The following is a 13,236-nucleotide window of genomic DNA, read 5'->3' on the forward strand; positions in this document are numbered from 1 at the left end:
ACACTTTCGTGTGCATGGTACACGCATACTCAGCTGCTCAAAGCGGCAGCGCACTAGTGTGTCTCATTTTTGTACAGCGTCACTATAAGCCATGCAGGTATAGTGACTGCAGTACTGATTGTAAAATAGAAACACTTCTCTTTCGCGTAAACATTGCAGTATTCTGCGGTTAGCGCTCTCATTATTTGCCTTCGCAAAGGTTACGCTTTACATAAAACTCACGACATGCAGTAGAAATTTACCTCATCCTATACCAAAAGACAAAGTAGAGAAATACGAAAACACATTAAAAAGTACACCCCTGACATTGAGTACTGACAGAAATATGACACACAGCTAATATTTGCATTTAATACATAGTTTTTCATCACCTTACCTTTTCGGCTATTCGGGAGATTTAATCGACATGTTGTTTATTTTGCTTGCTTCCTTCCTTATAGCGGATTATTTCGACGCAGTTTTTGTGCGAGAGCCTTGAGGAGAGAATAGCCTGGATGGCAGCAATCACGGAAAGCTGCAAGAAAGCGTCGAGGAATGGAACGTCGGACCTCAACTCGAGCAGTAAGTGGTTCGGATTTAAAGGGGATCTCCGGATGACTTTTAGACTTTTACATTTGAACAATTATAAATCAGTTAAACTGAGTATAGAGTTTCAGAATTTTTAGTGATTGGGATGAAGAATGAGAATGTTTTCAAAATCTATAACAAATTACAATGAACAAGGATGATGACATAGCAGCCTCACCATAAGAATGCATGAGTTGGGGCTCAAGGAAGCAGAACAAAAGAAGAAGGCGTGCATAGATTTTTCACAGGTGAACTTGTTGAGCAAGTGGTATTGTAATGGAATTACACTGCTACATTTCTGAAATATATGAGGCTCTGATGTCATCAACACTGTTCAGTGTAATTTGTTTAAGATTTTCAATTTATTGGTTTCTCTGCTCAAGGACCACAATAAATTCCAAAAATCTATACATGGAGCTGTCGATTTATGCACTACATGATGTGAAATTATGAAAATCGTCCGGAATGCCCCTTTAAATCAATTCATCTGGACTTACCGTTTTAATTCCGAGAACGGTTTCACGTCCGATCCTGGACGCTTCATCAGCTCGTCTGATTTATTGAACGTTACCTTGATGAATGAGAACTTACACCATAACTGGTTTTGATATAATTCAAAATTAAATAGTTGATTTTATGTGATTTTATTTGAGAAGATTTGACTTGTTTCAGTCGATTTGGTCTTATTCCTCGAAATTGCATTATTGTAGACGTATAGTGTTCGTAAAATAGCAAATCCGCCGAGAGGAGACGACCATGAACGAAATACAGCATGTGCAGTCAAGGATCAGCACTCTGGACTAGTTAATATCTTACATTTAACCACGTAAGAAAGGGTAATGAGACTTTGACTATGTTGTAAATAAGCAAATGGTAGGATGAGGATACAGAGTAATAACTCTCATTACTATGGATTTATCATCATAACCTAACTTACGTATATCTGCATGTTTTTTTATAGAACTTTCAATGTGTATTTTGTGGATACACCCGTCTGAAAATAAGCTAAGATATGATGCAAATAATCATGTGTGTGTTTTTTTCTTCATTTTCTTTGTTTATTATTTTGTTTGGACAGATGAGAAACTTTCGACGACGCCCTCAATCGAGATGGATCCGTCTGACCCACAAGGACAACTCAGCGATGGGAACAGAGCATCCGGGGTGAGTTAGGGGTCCTGGTATACTACTTTAATCATCTCAGGTCTACCGTGTCAAAATGCCGGACAAATCGGGGTGACAATATTGTGTATCGACAGGTTGCCAATAGGAATAACCTAGTTGTGGGGGGGGGGGGGGGGGATGGGGGAGGGGGAACTAATATCAAACTGCTCCCGTCCTGGAAAAGTTTTGCAAACAGTTTGTATGAGCCTCGTGACCGGGATATCTGAGTAGGTTATCCCATAGCCCCCCCCCCCCCCCTTGCCTCTTTCAACATACAGATGGGTTATTCACCCTGCACGATATATGTATCGTGCTAGGTTAACAAGTTGTGGGCGTTCTCTCTTCTAACTCACACGGCGACCCTAAAGGGGCCGGGCTTTTTTGGCTATGCTCGGGGGGGGGGGGGGGGGGGGGGGGGGGGGGTGGATTCCGCCCCCCCCCCCAGATCTATCGGTGGTGCGATCGCGATGGATGAGAGTCGGTCATAATCTACAAGATTGTGTCATAAGAGAAACAACTAATTTTAATTAATTATGCAAATTAAGCTCAAGATCATATTTTAGCCTAATTAAAAGCATTGAGAGTCGATCTGTAAATCTGTTTTAGCATATTCAACAATTGTACACCACAAAAACTTCCAAAACTCATTTCAATTCTTATGTATTTTATTGTTTTATTTCTTATGTTCTTTGTTTTTCAAGTTTCCTTTTTTCTTTGTTTTTTCATTGGAAATTGTCACTGACCACTTTTCTACCATAATTAGCACAAAACTAATCAATGAAAGTGATTAATTATAAAAATAATCAGGTTTCTATGACTTTCATGACAGAGCACTGTTTTCCATAGGAAATGTACACAAAATCACAAAATTGTGCCCGTTTTGGGGTGACATTCCGTTACAAAAATGGGCGTGGCTTCGCAAACGAACAAAGTCAAGAAGCCTCGCGACGAGGCCTTCTCGCGTTACAGAATTATAGCGCGAAACGTCGAGGGGGGGGGGGGCGGATTCCGCCCCCCCCCCCCGGCCCTTTTAGGGTTAAAGATATCGTGAAACGGTATGATGGCGTTTAGATCGCAAGACGCAGACATTCAACTGCATCAAGTTTCGAAGGTTTTATCAAACGTCTGAGTTCGTGTCGACATGGTTAAGGAGAGCTACATGATTGCATAATCTGTCTCTAAATTTCAGCGCTTGGATAGGATTATAATTATGTCAAAGCTTAGAGTCTGCTCTGTTAACTAAACTTTAACTAAAAATCCTCGTATGGTGGTTTTGATGGTTTTGTGATGCAGGGTTAACATGTATGCCCAACATAACTGACGTCGTCAACTGCCATGTCCACATTAAACTATTCTTGGCTTTGCTACACTGTCATAAATTATGGCGGTGTATAAAGCGATTAAAAAAAGATAATTTCCTGTAAACAAACTCATGATTTACCTGTATCGCCTTTCCCAGTATCCTCCTGTCCCCTTTAATGTGTCACGCTGACTTCCTAAAGAAATACAATTTCAAATAACCATCACTTCCTTTGAACCCCTGAAATTCAACGTGGGACAACCGCTGATGACGTCACAATCCCAGGTGATCAACCATTCTACCCGAATGACGGAAGATTGATCTGCAGGGAAGGGGGTAAACACAGTGTACACACGTACACTGTTACCCTCCCATCCCTCCCCCTCCCACGCACACACACACACACACACACACGCACTCTCTCTCTCTCTCTCTCTTCCTATCTTGCTCTCTTTCGCTCTCCATTCCTGCGCTGTTTGCCCGATGTGTAGTTCCGTTTAAATTCGCTATTATTAGAAGTCTTCCGATTGTTCGGGCCGCATTCCTCTCGATAGTTCTATAAGCAGAAATAGGAGTGTCCGCTGTGGTGCCAGGATAAAACTAATCAAGGCTGCATCGAGTTCCTTGAAGGGTTCGAGAATGCAGTGATTCAGTACCTAGCAGTCGACGCGCCTGTGATCTCTGTTGTTTTGTTGTATTCTGCTTGATAAACTTCGCTGAGGTTTGAATGTTTTGATGCGCACGATCTTTCATCATCCTTGACAACCCTAATTAACACGTCACACGCAACATTTTCCGCGCAAAAGTTATGATATCAGACGACAAAATGGGGGCGCCCTGTACTTCGGCGAAATTTGCCGTCAACATCCTGCTACGAGTGCGCGCGTGCCGATCATGCGTCAAGGATGGCAGGTGGAGAAATGTCCGTTCGTGACATGGACGCACGAACTCTGAATTTTTTCGATTCCACGAATGATATGAATCACAGGACTCGCGTACAGGATAAAATCATAATTGACGAATCGGAAGCCCGTGAAGCGGTGTGATCAGCCACTTTGCAAAACCCTGGCGAATTCACAGCACGTCGCTCGAAGGAAAATCGGAGCGAAGGCACGAGGGCTCAGTGATTATTTTCACAAGCAAACTGGATGTGTCGCAGACTGCTTTGCAAGCAGCAAAATCGAACGGTCAAGTGGATGCTCTCCCTCTCTCTTGCGGAATTAATACACTTTGCTCTTGCGGGGAGATTTTGTTTTTCTTCTGTAAACTACAATCTTCAGCTTCAGGTAAATTAGCAACTCTTCTGATTTGGCAGGTGTGCCATAGTGTATTGCAAAGCTTTCACCGCGATCACTTTGAAAGGATTTTGTACCGTACGTGTCCAGAACATCGTCAGATGAAGACGCAGACGAGGACCTTTAAAGAACTTGAAGATTGGATGCTTTTGTATTTTTTTTTTCAGCATTCGACAAATTTGCTGCCCTGGAGTAGTTACAAATATGTTTTCAATGGCTCCTTTCAGTGCTTTTGCTAGCAGCTTTAACTTCTACCCCTCGTCAGTGTGAAACTTCTTGGGTTTTGTGAGTGCTCGTGTTTTATTGCGTATCGTTGAACAATGGAAGATGAGCTTTAGTATAAGGTGGCTTTGAAGTTAGAAGGGAAATGCGCGGATCTCTCACTAGCAAGGAATTTGCCCAATAGCACATAATGAAGTGACTTTGCTTTCCACCATTTTCTCTACCAACTATCATTGAGGGTGGAAGGACGCTATGTCCTACTCCAAGGCTTCGTCATTCTCCATCTGACATCAATTTATGCGTTTTCATACATCCGTAAAATGCAGAGTCTACGCTGAATCGAACATGCTAAATAGTTGTGTTACCTTCCTTCCATCGGTTCTCATGTCCCTTTCTGAAACTTTGTGCAAGTTTTGGATTGTTTCAGTTCTTGACGATCCAGTTTATCCTTCGGTCTCCACTCCTTCCATCTAACCTTTATTCATGATAACAATAATCATGATGATGATCACCTGATCATCCCCCCCCCCATGCGTTAGGTGTGTTCCATTTACATTCGATGACCTTTGTGAATGATGTTTGTGGGGCTTTCCCCCTCTTGTGATGAAGCAACCCGAGTCCCATTCACCCGTGATTATTGTTGTTGCATATCCCATCGTCATCCATTTGTTTTCAAATCTACAATGATGACGGTCCAATAGTAATAATTTTTCAGTGAGTTAGAGGGTTGCATGGGTTCCATCCACGCTCATTGATTTATCACTTTTCCAGTGACTTAGGCGGTTTCCGTTCACTTATGATTACTTAGCTCTGAAGTTAATGTCATTGTCATTCTCCACAATTCTCCCACTGCAGTCCTCGTCAGACGTTTCGGACGCGTCGCCGATCATGGAGCGTCGGAAACAGATCATTGCAGACAAGTACGAGCGGGTAGAAGAAGCCGAGGCTATGGAGATGCTCCGGGTGAACACCATCCTCAATCAGCGCAGGATGTCCGCGGACGTCAAGATCAACGCCGTGGAGCGCAAACTGCTGCAGCAGCGGAAGCAGCGAAAACGGAGGAAGGGGGTCGCAGGTAAGCAAGGGTGTCCGCCTATTCACTCTGCTGCACAGCGGCTTGAACCAAGCCTAACTTTTCTTCTTGTTCAGACGTAGCTTTGATTAGCTTATTATTATGTTGTAAGTCTCTTTCTATACTTGATGTCATGCAACCAAATGATAATGAAGATGTGTTAAAACAAAATACAAGTTTTTTGGTTGATTTTGAATGCCATGTTAAATCACTTTGTCAGTTTTGTCATTAAAATATCTTTACAAATACTAGTATATTACTTCTTGACATTCTATTTCCTTGAAAGCAATCTACCCCTGCAATACTAGCCAGCATGGCATGTACAGTAGTATCTGATAAAGACTTTTCGGTCTTGACAGTCAAAGCTCGATAGGGCATTTACACCATTACACCATGGGGCAATACACCATTATCACAAAGAAACCTTGTCTTCACTCTGAGACAAACACAAGAAAGATTGTTCTTTATACTCCTATCATTACACAGACCAGAAGGACGAAGAAGAGGCTATCCTGGAGGAGCAGCTTGAACAACTGAGGGCGCGCCTGGAGGACGTCAAGAAGGAATCACAGGAGAGGAGTCTGAAGCAGGAAGAGCGCCTCCAATCGATCAAGAAAAAGAAGGAAGTGGAGTTGAAGATCTTGGAACAGGAGCGCAAGCTGCAGAAGCATCGAAAGGCCGCGCAACAAGCCCTGCAGCAGATTGTCAAAGGCATCTCATCCATAACTCCTCCGATAGGTGGCAGCAAACCGAGATTCGACTTGATCTCGGAAGAGGCCGAAGACGAGGAGGAAGAGAGAAAACTGTCGCTCGTCAGCTCCGTGGGCAGCGACAGCCTCGGGAGCCTGTGCAGCGACACCAGGAAGGTGTCCGCAGCGGATAGCACATCCACATCAGAGTCCACCCAGCCAATGGGCGAAATTCCCGCCACTGTGAAACTGTCTGCGGAGGATTCCACCGCGCCCCTACCCCGCGCGCTCCATGCACCCAAGCTGAGTAGAAGCACCGCGGGTAGCAGCACGGACTCATCATCGAGCCTAGACAGTCCCGTCGTTGGACGTCACGATTTCTCCAAGGGGCTGTCTCTGACCGAGACGGACAGTATGCTGGACCCGGAGACCCGTGACAAGTCAAAGTCGTTCGATTCCGGCATAGCCGACGAGGTGGACATTAACTCGAACAAGTCGTTGACCCTTACGACCAATGGCTATGCGAACGTAGAGGGCGAGCTTTCGTCGCCGGATGGAAATCACAACACCATGGTATCCGTTGAGACTGGCCAAAGACTGAAAGCGATCAGAACAGAGGTCAGCGAAGACGTCTTACGGGACATTGAGGTACGTACTCTTTTCTATGCCAGTGTCCATCAATACACCTTCAATCAATACGCCTTTTCTCCACTATATTTGTCTATAGTTTGTGACGTTTCCACAATGGATTTAGTCTTGAGTTTTTAGGGTGATATGGGTGATCTTTAGAGGGTGATTAACCAGGTGGGATACTATGGGAGGAGAAAGAGGAAAGGTCGGGAAGCTATTATACACCACTTCACGACATTGACACACAATCAACGAGAGAAAGGGATTTACGGTACTGAAACACAATTTAACATTTGCAACACAAAGATTTATAAGCTAATCAAATCGACTTTAGAAGTACGTTGGCTCTCTTTAACTGTAACCCTTGGCTCTGTCAGAGACTGTGGTCGATAATCTGTAGGTTGAGATCTCTCGTTTGTTTTGAGACCTTCACAAACAATAAAAGGAGATCGAAATAATTATACTTACAACGAATGAGAGTGCAGTGACTCAGTAATCGAATAGCCTCTGTCTTCATCACTGAAAAGCGGATCAGTTGCCACCTTTCTCGTTCGTTTTCGAACGATGTAGTTTGGCTTGGAAATCTTTCAACTGAATAAAGATTCGATTACACAAGAGAAGATTTGATGAGACAAATTTTAATCAAACCTATTTTCGGTTGTCGTTTTTAAGTTGCGCTCTAAACTCTTTTTCGTGGTATTCGACAACCTCTTTGGTCATACTGACAAATTCTTGTTTCTAATTCCTCAAAAGTTTATTTTGGCAAATCATGTCGCCGCACGGTTTATTCTTTTTTTTAACCGAAATATGTAGTGACGGCGTATGTCGTGACGACTGAGTACAATGACAATTTTTGTCCTTCTCTGTCCCTTCGTTTCCAAACAGTTATTTGAAAGGATCGCGCAGCGGGCTTTGGAACAAGCAAGCTGGGACGTCTGAGGCGAGAGCCTAAAGCGAGAGAAACAAAATCAAACTGGACACAGTGGACAGTGCAACTCGTGAACAGCAAACCGTGCATTTTTAACCTGGCACATGCCCTTGTTGGCTGTTTTGCGTATTAATTTATGTTACTGCCTAGCAGCAGACGCTATGTGTATGGTGTGAAGAACAACTCTGCGCTTGTGGACTTCAGGGAGGGTCTGCAGAACTTGGTTCTCAGTCCCTGTTTACCATCGACTGAAAGAAGGGAGTGACAGCGTGCTCTCTGATGAAGAATCCACGTGACAACAGGCAACGGGCGATGGATGACATTCGATCACACACTTGTGAAATGAATAGATGAAAGGATCACGGAAAATTTTACGTTTACTTTGAACTTATCGTCGTCGTCGCTGGATTGGTTACTGTCAATGATTGTTCCCAAGTCTGAATATATCTCGTCTTTCTTTTATCTAGCTCGAGTTATTCTCCAACTTAAAAACAGCCAAACAAACAGTAATTGTATTCGTATTCAATTTATTTCTAAGATGATGCAAAGTTTCGGAGGCTCATTTACCTACGTTTTCAAACATCCACTTCTTGTGAAATATCTTCTCTTGTTGAGTTGTATTAGCAATGATATTGTACAAGCATAAGTCCTTACTCAAACTCCATGAAAGAGGAATTTATCCCCGTGCTACAAACGCTCAATTGACTGGTTGCGACGCCATTGCCAGCACACGATCATTAAGTGTACATCCGTGTACTTTGTAACATTCATGGTGCTCTATTTAAGATGAACTGCATGCAATAAACGTTGTGAAATTCGTGATGTGTCATGCAAAATATATACATCTACAACGTACCGGGTAGTCTTATACCTCAATTTCTAAAGTTGTGATGTTTCTTCATATTATATTAATTTAGTCTCTCATCAGGATCCACTATGAGATTAAATGTAGTTTGAGAGTGGTACATCTTGTTTAGCGAACGCGTGGAACAGTAAGGATGGAATATCAAGTGCGTGTTGATGTGCACGCTTCGTCAAAGGAAAAACTTGAGGCGATTACATTAACATGACAAACATACTTGCCAAGAGCATCATGCTGTACCGAGGAAGTTGAGTTTGTTCGACTGGATACCAGAATACGGCATTTGATTTCCTTCTTCTTCTTTTTTTGTATGATATCCTGGTTCAATCGTAGGTCTGTAATGAACATATTGACGCTTTTTTTCTGCAGGAAAATCCTGTCTCCAGTGGTCGAACAGTGTTTTATTTGATCGCTTTAATCATGTTAACGGTAACGTCTGAAATAGGAGCGACGCTGATTTGAGCTTTAACAGCTGCCTTTGTAGGCCATTTGGTTGTAGGGATACTATGTTGCAATTAATAATCAGAATTCGCGTGATAACAAAAAAGTAACTGTGGTTTAAGCTTTGGAATTCGTACCTTACTAATTATTTTTTCTACCTTTTCTTTAGTTACACGGTCTTTGTGTTAAGATTAAAGCTTTATTTTGAAACTGTCCGAAGACAAACGTCATTGTCAATTTGATTCACAATTACTGTCTTAGGTTCAAGTGGCGTTTCGTTGTTTTCTGAGGATACAACGCACACGTTACTGGTACTGCGGAAATTTATGATGGTCTTGAAACAAATATCCTTGTCCTTCATAGACCTTCAAATTGTGCTCTTGAGGTTAAGTTTACTAAATAACTGACATCTTGGACTGAGGTCTTGGAAAAACAAAGGCCCAGCTATAAAGTATGATTATGACAACTCAAACTACAAAGACTTGTATCGTTTTGTCTTTGTCAAACACCACTTCTGGGGATACTCGTGTAAATGTTCTGACGGTCAAGGTGTTCTTGATATAATGGACATCGCACGTAAGAAGCCATTGGTGATTCACAACTCAAAACAGGCAATTTTAATTATACATCTCCGGTCCATTGCAAAATCAGAAAGTGAGCACAAACTTTATCTTTATCAAGCATTCTTGATTTACATGATTACTACTTTTTGTGTTTCTGTTTTGGTGCTATGTTCAGTGTACTTTAATACAGTAATCGATTCATGGTGTCGGCTGCCAAATTTCTGAGCAATAATGTGATAGTGCAAGCAATTTCAAAGCAGAATTACAAGTGAATGGAACTTTACCAACAATGATTCTATACTATAATGTCTCTTTCTGGCAGATAGAGACTTGGATTTATTTTGCTAGGTATCATTTCTTTTCACTTGAAATGAGACTATACTAAATAATTAAGTGATTGTATGAATTGCAAAAAGAAAGCTTGCTTTATAACATAATAGTAAATGTTCTATTTATACATATGTTGTAATCAGGATCTCGAATGTCCTTCCTATACCTCGAGCGTAAAGAAAGAGACGAAGTCCTTTAGATTATCGAGGTCAGAATCAGAACACACGACGACCGGTAAAAGACTATTCAATCGTACACAGAAATTTGACATTGTTTAATGACGATTTGTACACACGACTGTGATAGCGGCAAAGACAATACATGAAACATGACTGCCTCAGAGTGTGTAGTAGAGATAGGTCATCATGTCTCAACAAATGATTATTTATGCCCGCTGGCGGCGCACTTTTATCATGTCAATATCGATGTCAATAACATTGCGTACTTGATTGTTAACTACGTTAATATAATTTTATCTTGACGACTCCATGCAGTAGTGTTTGATTCTTACTTTAAGTTATTGGATCCCCTTTCTATCGTGCAAAAGGGTGTCAGAGTTTGAGATCATGAGATCTTTCTGTATGAATCCATGATGCGTTAGCAGCTATTGCTTTATTTGGGGTCAATTTAAGGGCTGCAGTGTTAGAAAGTAGGAATAGATTACATTAAGTATCAACATTACTTCCTTACTACTCAGAATCTCGAGCACGTGTTATATATCGGGACCGGGTGCTGGACTGCGTGAGAGCAGCTATAGGTTGGGATGGGTTTGAGAAGCGCGTATCTAGTTCATATACCTTTCGGTTTGTTCATTCAAATGAGATCTTTCTTGTGCTATTTCAGTTACACTATTTAATGTGGATTTCAAAAGATATGATATATTTTATATATGTCTTTAATCTTATAATGTATGATATATTTTTGTAAACCGGATGTACATTGGTAAACTTGTTATTATTATAACTGTTATGCAACACTTCGTACAAGAGCCTTTCAATAAAGAACATGTAGAAATGCAATCATTCAGGAAAAGATTGTTGTTTTCTCACGCTGTGTCAGATACCTTTAGAAAACATGAAAAACAGAAAGGTATAATCTTGTATATATATATATATATATATATATATATATATATATATATATATATATATATATATATATATATATATAATCACGAACAGACACACTCAACCCACACAGACACCACCGCAAGCCTTTATATCCGCCATTAATAAGCCCTGATGAAGGTCCTAACGGGACCGAAAGCTCGGCAATAAACACGCACGTTGACACTTGTATAGCTACGTCCACGATTGCTCTTCTTTTCGCACTGAATATAAATAATGAAGGAGCTACACTGGTGCTGTAAATGGTCGAGACCCCTTCTCGCAGTCTATATATATATATATATATATATATATATATATAGAGAGAGAGAGAGAGAGAGAGAGAGAGGGAGAGGGAGAGGGATAGAAAGACAGAAAGAAAGAAAGAAAGAGGGGAGAGAAGGGAGAGGAGAGATGAGAGAAAGAGAAAAAAAAACCAACCAAAAGTGAAAGTCCAAGATATATATGAAGAGTTTATATAAACAAACCAATAGACTTATATCCATCTTTTTTTTTTTCAACTTGAAAAGAATCTGGTGAAAAATAAAGAAAATAATCAAAATACATTTAGAAGTAAATGTGATAATTTTAGATAGTGTAATTAATAGTATTATCAAAAGCATTGCATTGATCTGGTGCACTATGTTAGATTTAAACTTTAGAGCGAGTTTCATGTTCATTTTGATAATTTTTCCCAATCACCTCTGTCTTTTCGAGATAACAAGGGAGGGTACTCATTTGGATACTATTCTTGTTTCTCCTAAAATACTCATTTCTTTTTTTTTCGTCTTTTTTTTACTGTTGACAGAGAAAACGATATGTTTCAAAAACAGTATGCATGTACGCAGACCCATGCAAATCAAGTATCTATAAATCACACCTGTCTATATTATTTCTATCGATCAATCAATCAATCAATCAATCAATCTATCTATCTATCTATCTATCTATCTATCTATCTATTATCTATCTTTCAATCTATCTATCTATCTATTATCTATCTATCTTTCAATCTATCTATCGATCTCTCAATCAATCAATCAATCAATCAATCTATCTATCTTTCTTTCTTTCTGTCTATCTATGTATCTATGTATCTATTTATCTATCTATCTCTATCTATCTATCTATCTATCTATCTATCTATCTATCTTTCTTTCTATCTATCTATCTATCTATCTATCTATCTATCTATCTATCTATCTATATCTATCTACGTGTTTCGATTTATCCATCTTTCTCGACACAGAATGGTATTAAATTGTGGCCTTTATGTCGATGACATTCACAATTTGATAAATGTCTCTGACTAGGGATTACAGATTTACCAAAGAATTGATTTCAAAACTACACCAGGGAAAAACGACTAAATAATGAAACGGATACAATGACATCTTCTTATCGAAAGATAGCCCAGGGCAGCAAAAAGTTTTGTTGTTGTTGTTTTTTTTTTTAGAACTCTGCAATTCTCATTTCAAGGTAATCCTCTGTCGTTTTAAGAAATTTCTTGTTACATTGACATCAATATGTAAAGGTGTATTTACACTGAATAAGATTTAAAAAAATTTACTCACAATCAATGATGATTCAGGTGGGCACGAATTTCTGTACAGCAGATGGACCAGAGCCCTGAGATGGACTGGTGAATACCGCCATCTACGGTACCAACAGTAGATATTACTAGTAATCATCTTTGCAGGGCTCACACGGGTAAATCCCCATAGAGACGTGTGTTAAAATTCAAATTTCAAAAAAATTCTGTAAAATAGCTGGGAGAAATGAGGTGTTTCAGCTTCACTAACCTGGATAAGTGAGATATACCCTTTCATCCTTCAAATTTTCAGGGTGGGTTCTTCTGCTCAAAATGAATTCTGTTCAAGGGTCCGCAAAGCCAGACTACGAGTTCTTGTCACTCAAAAATCACCTACTTTCCGTACACGTACCCAATGAAATATAGTCCCCTCACATTCCATCAGAAAAGCTTTCATCTTCCAACCAAAATGCAGTTTGTAGAGGAATTCATACTCAATATCTACAGCTATTCATTTTTTTTTTGCCAAACTGCAT

At 40.3% G+C, this 13,236-nt stretch overlaps 1 protein-coding gene across 1 annotated transcript in view; it reads left to right on the forward strand.

The window, feature by feature from the left end:
* LOC139742742 (uncharacterized) overlaps positions 1-11,093 on the forward strand; it is a 48,418-nt gene extending 37,325 nt beyond the window's left edge. Inside the window, exons 4-8 of the mRNA XM_071653266.1 lie at positions 441-561; positions 1,646-1,731; positions 5,404-5,623; positions 6,107-6,957; positions 7,825-11,093. Of these exons, the coding sequence (XP_071509367.1) occupies positions 441-561; positions 1,646-1,731; positions 5,404-5,623; positions 6,107-6,957; positions 7,825-7,878 (1,332 nt within the window). The 3' untranslated portion in view covers positions 7,879-11,093. The remainder of the gene's footprint in view (positions 1-440; positions 562-1,645; positions 1,732-5,403; positions 5,624-6,106; positions 6,958-7,824) is intronic.
* Positions 11,094-13,236: the final 2,143 nt, after the last annotated feature.

The sequence above is a fragment of the Diadema antillarum genome, unplaced genomic scaffold, assembly GCF_040938485.1.
Source record: "Diadema antillarum isolate AM-2024a unplaced genomic scaffold, OU_Dant_1.0 seq00001018_RagTag, whole genome shotgun sequence".
NCBI lineage: Eukaryota > Metazoa > Echinodermata > Echinoidea > Diadematoida > Diadematidae > Diadema > Diadema antillarum.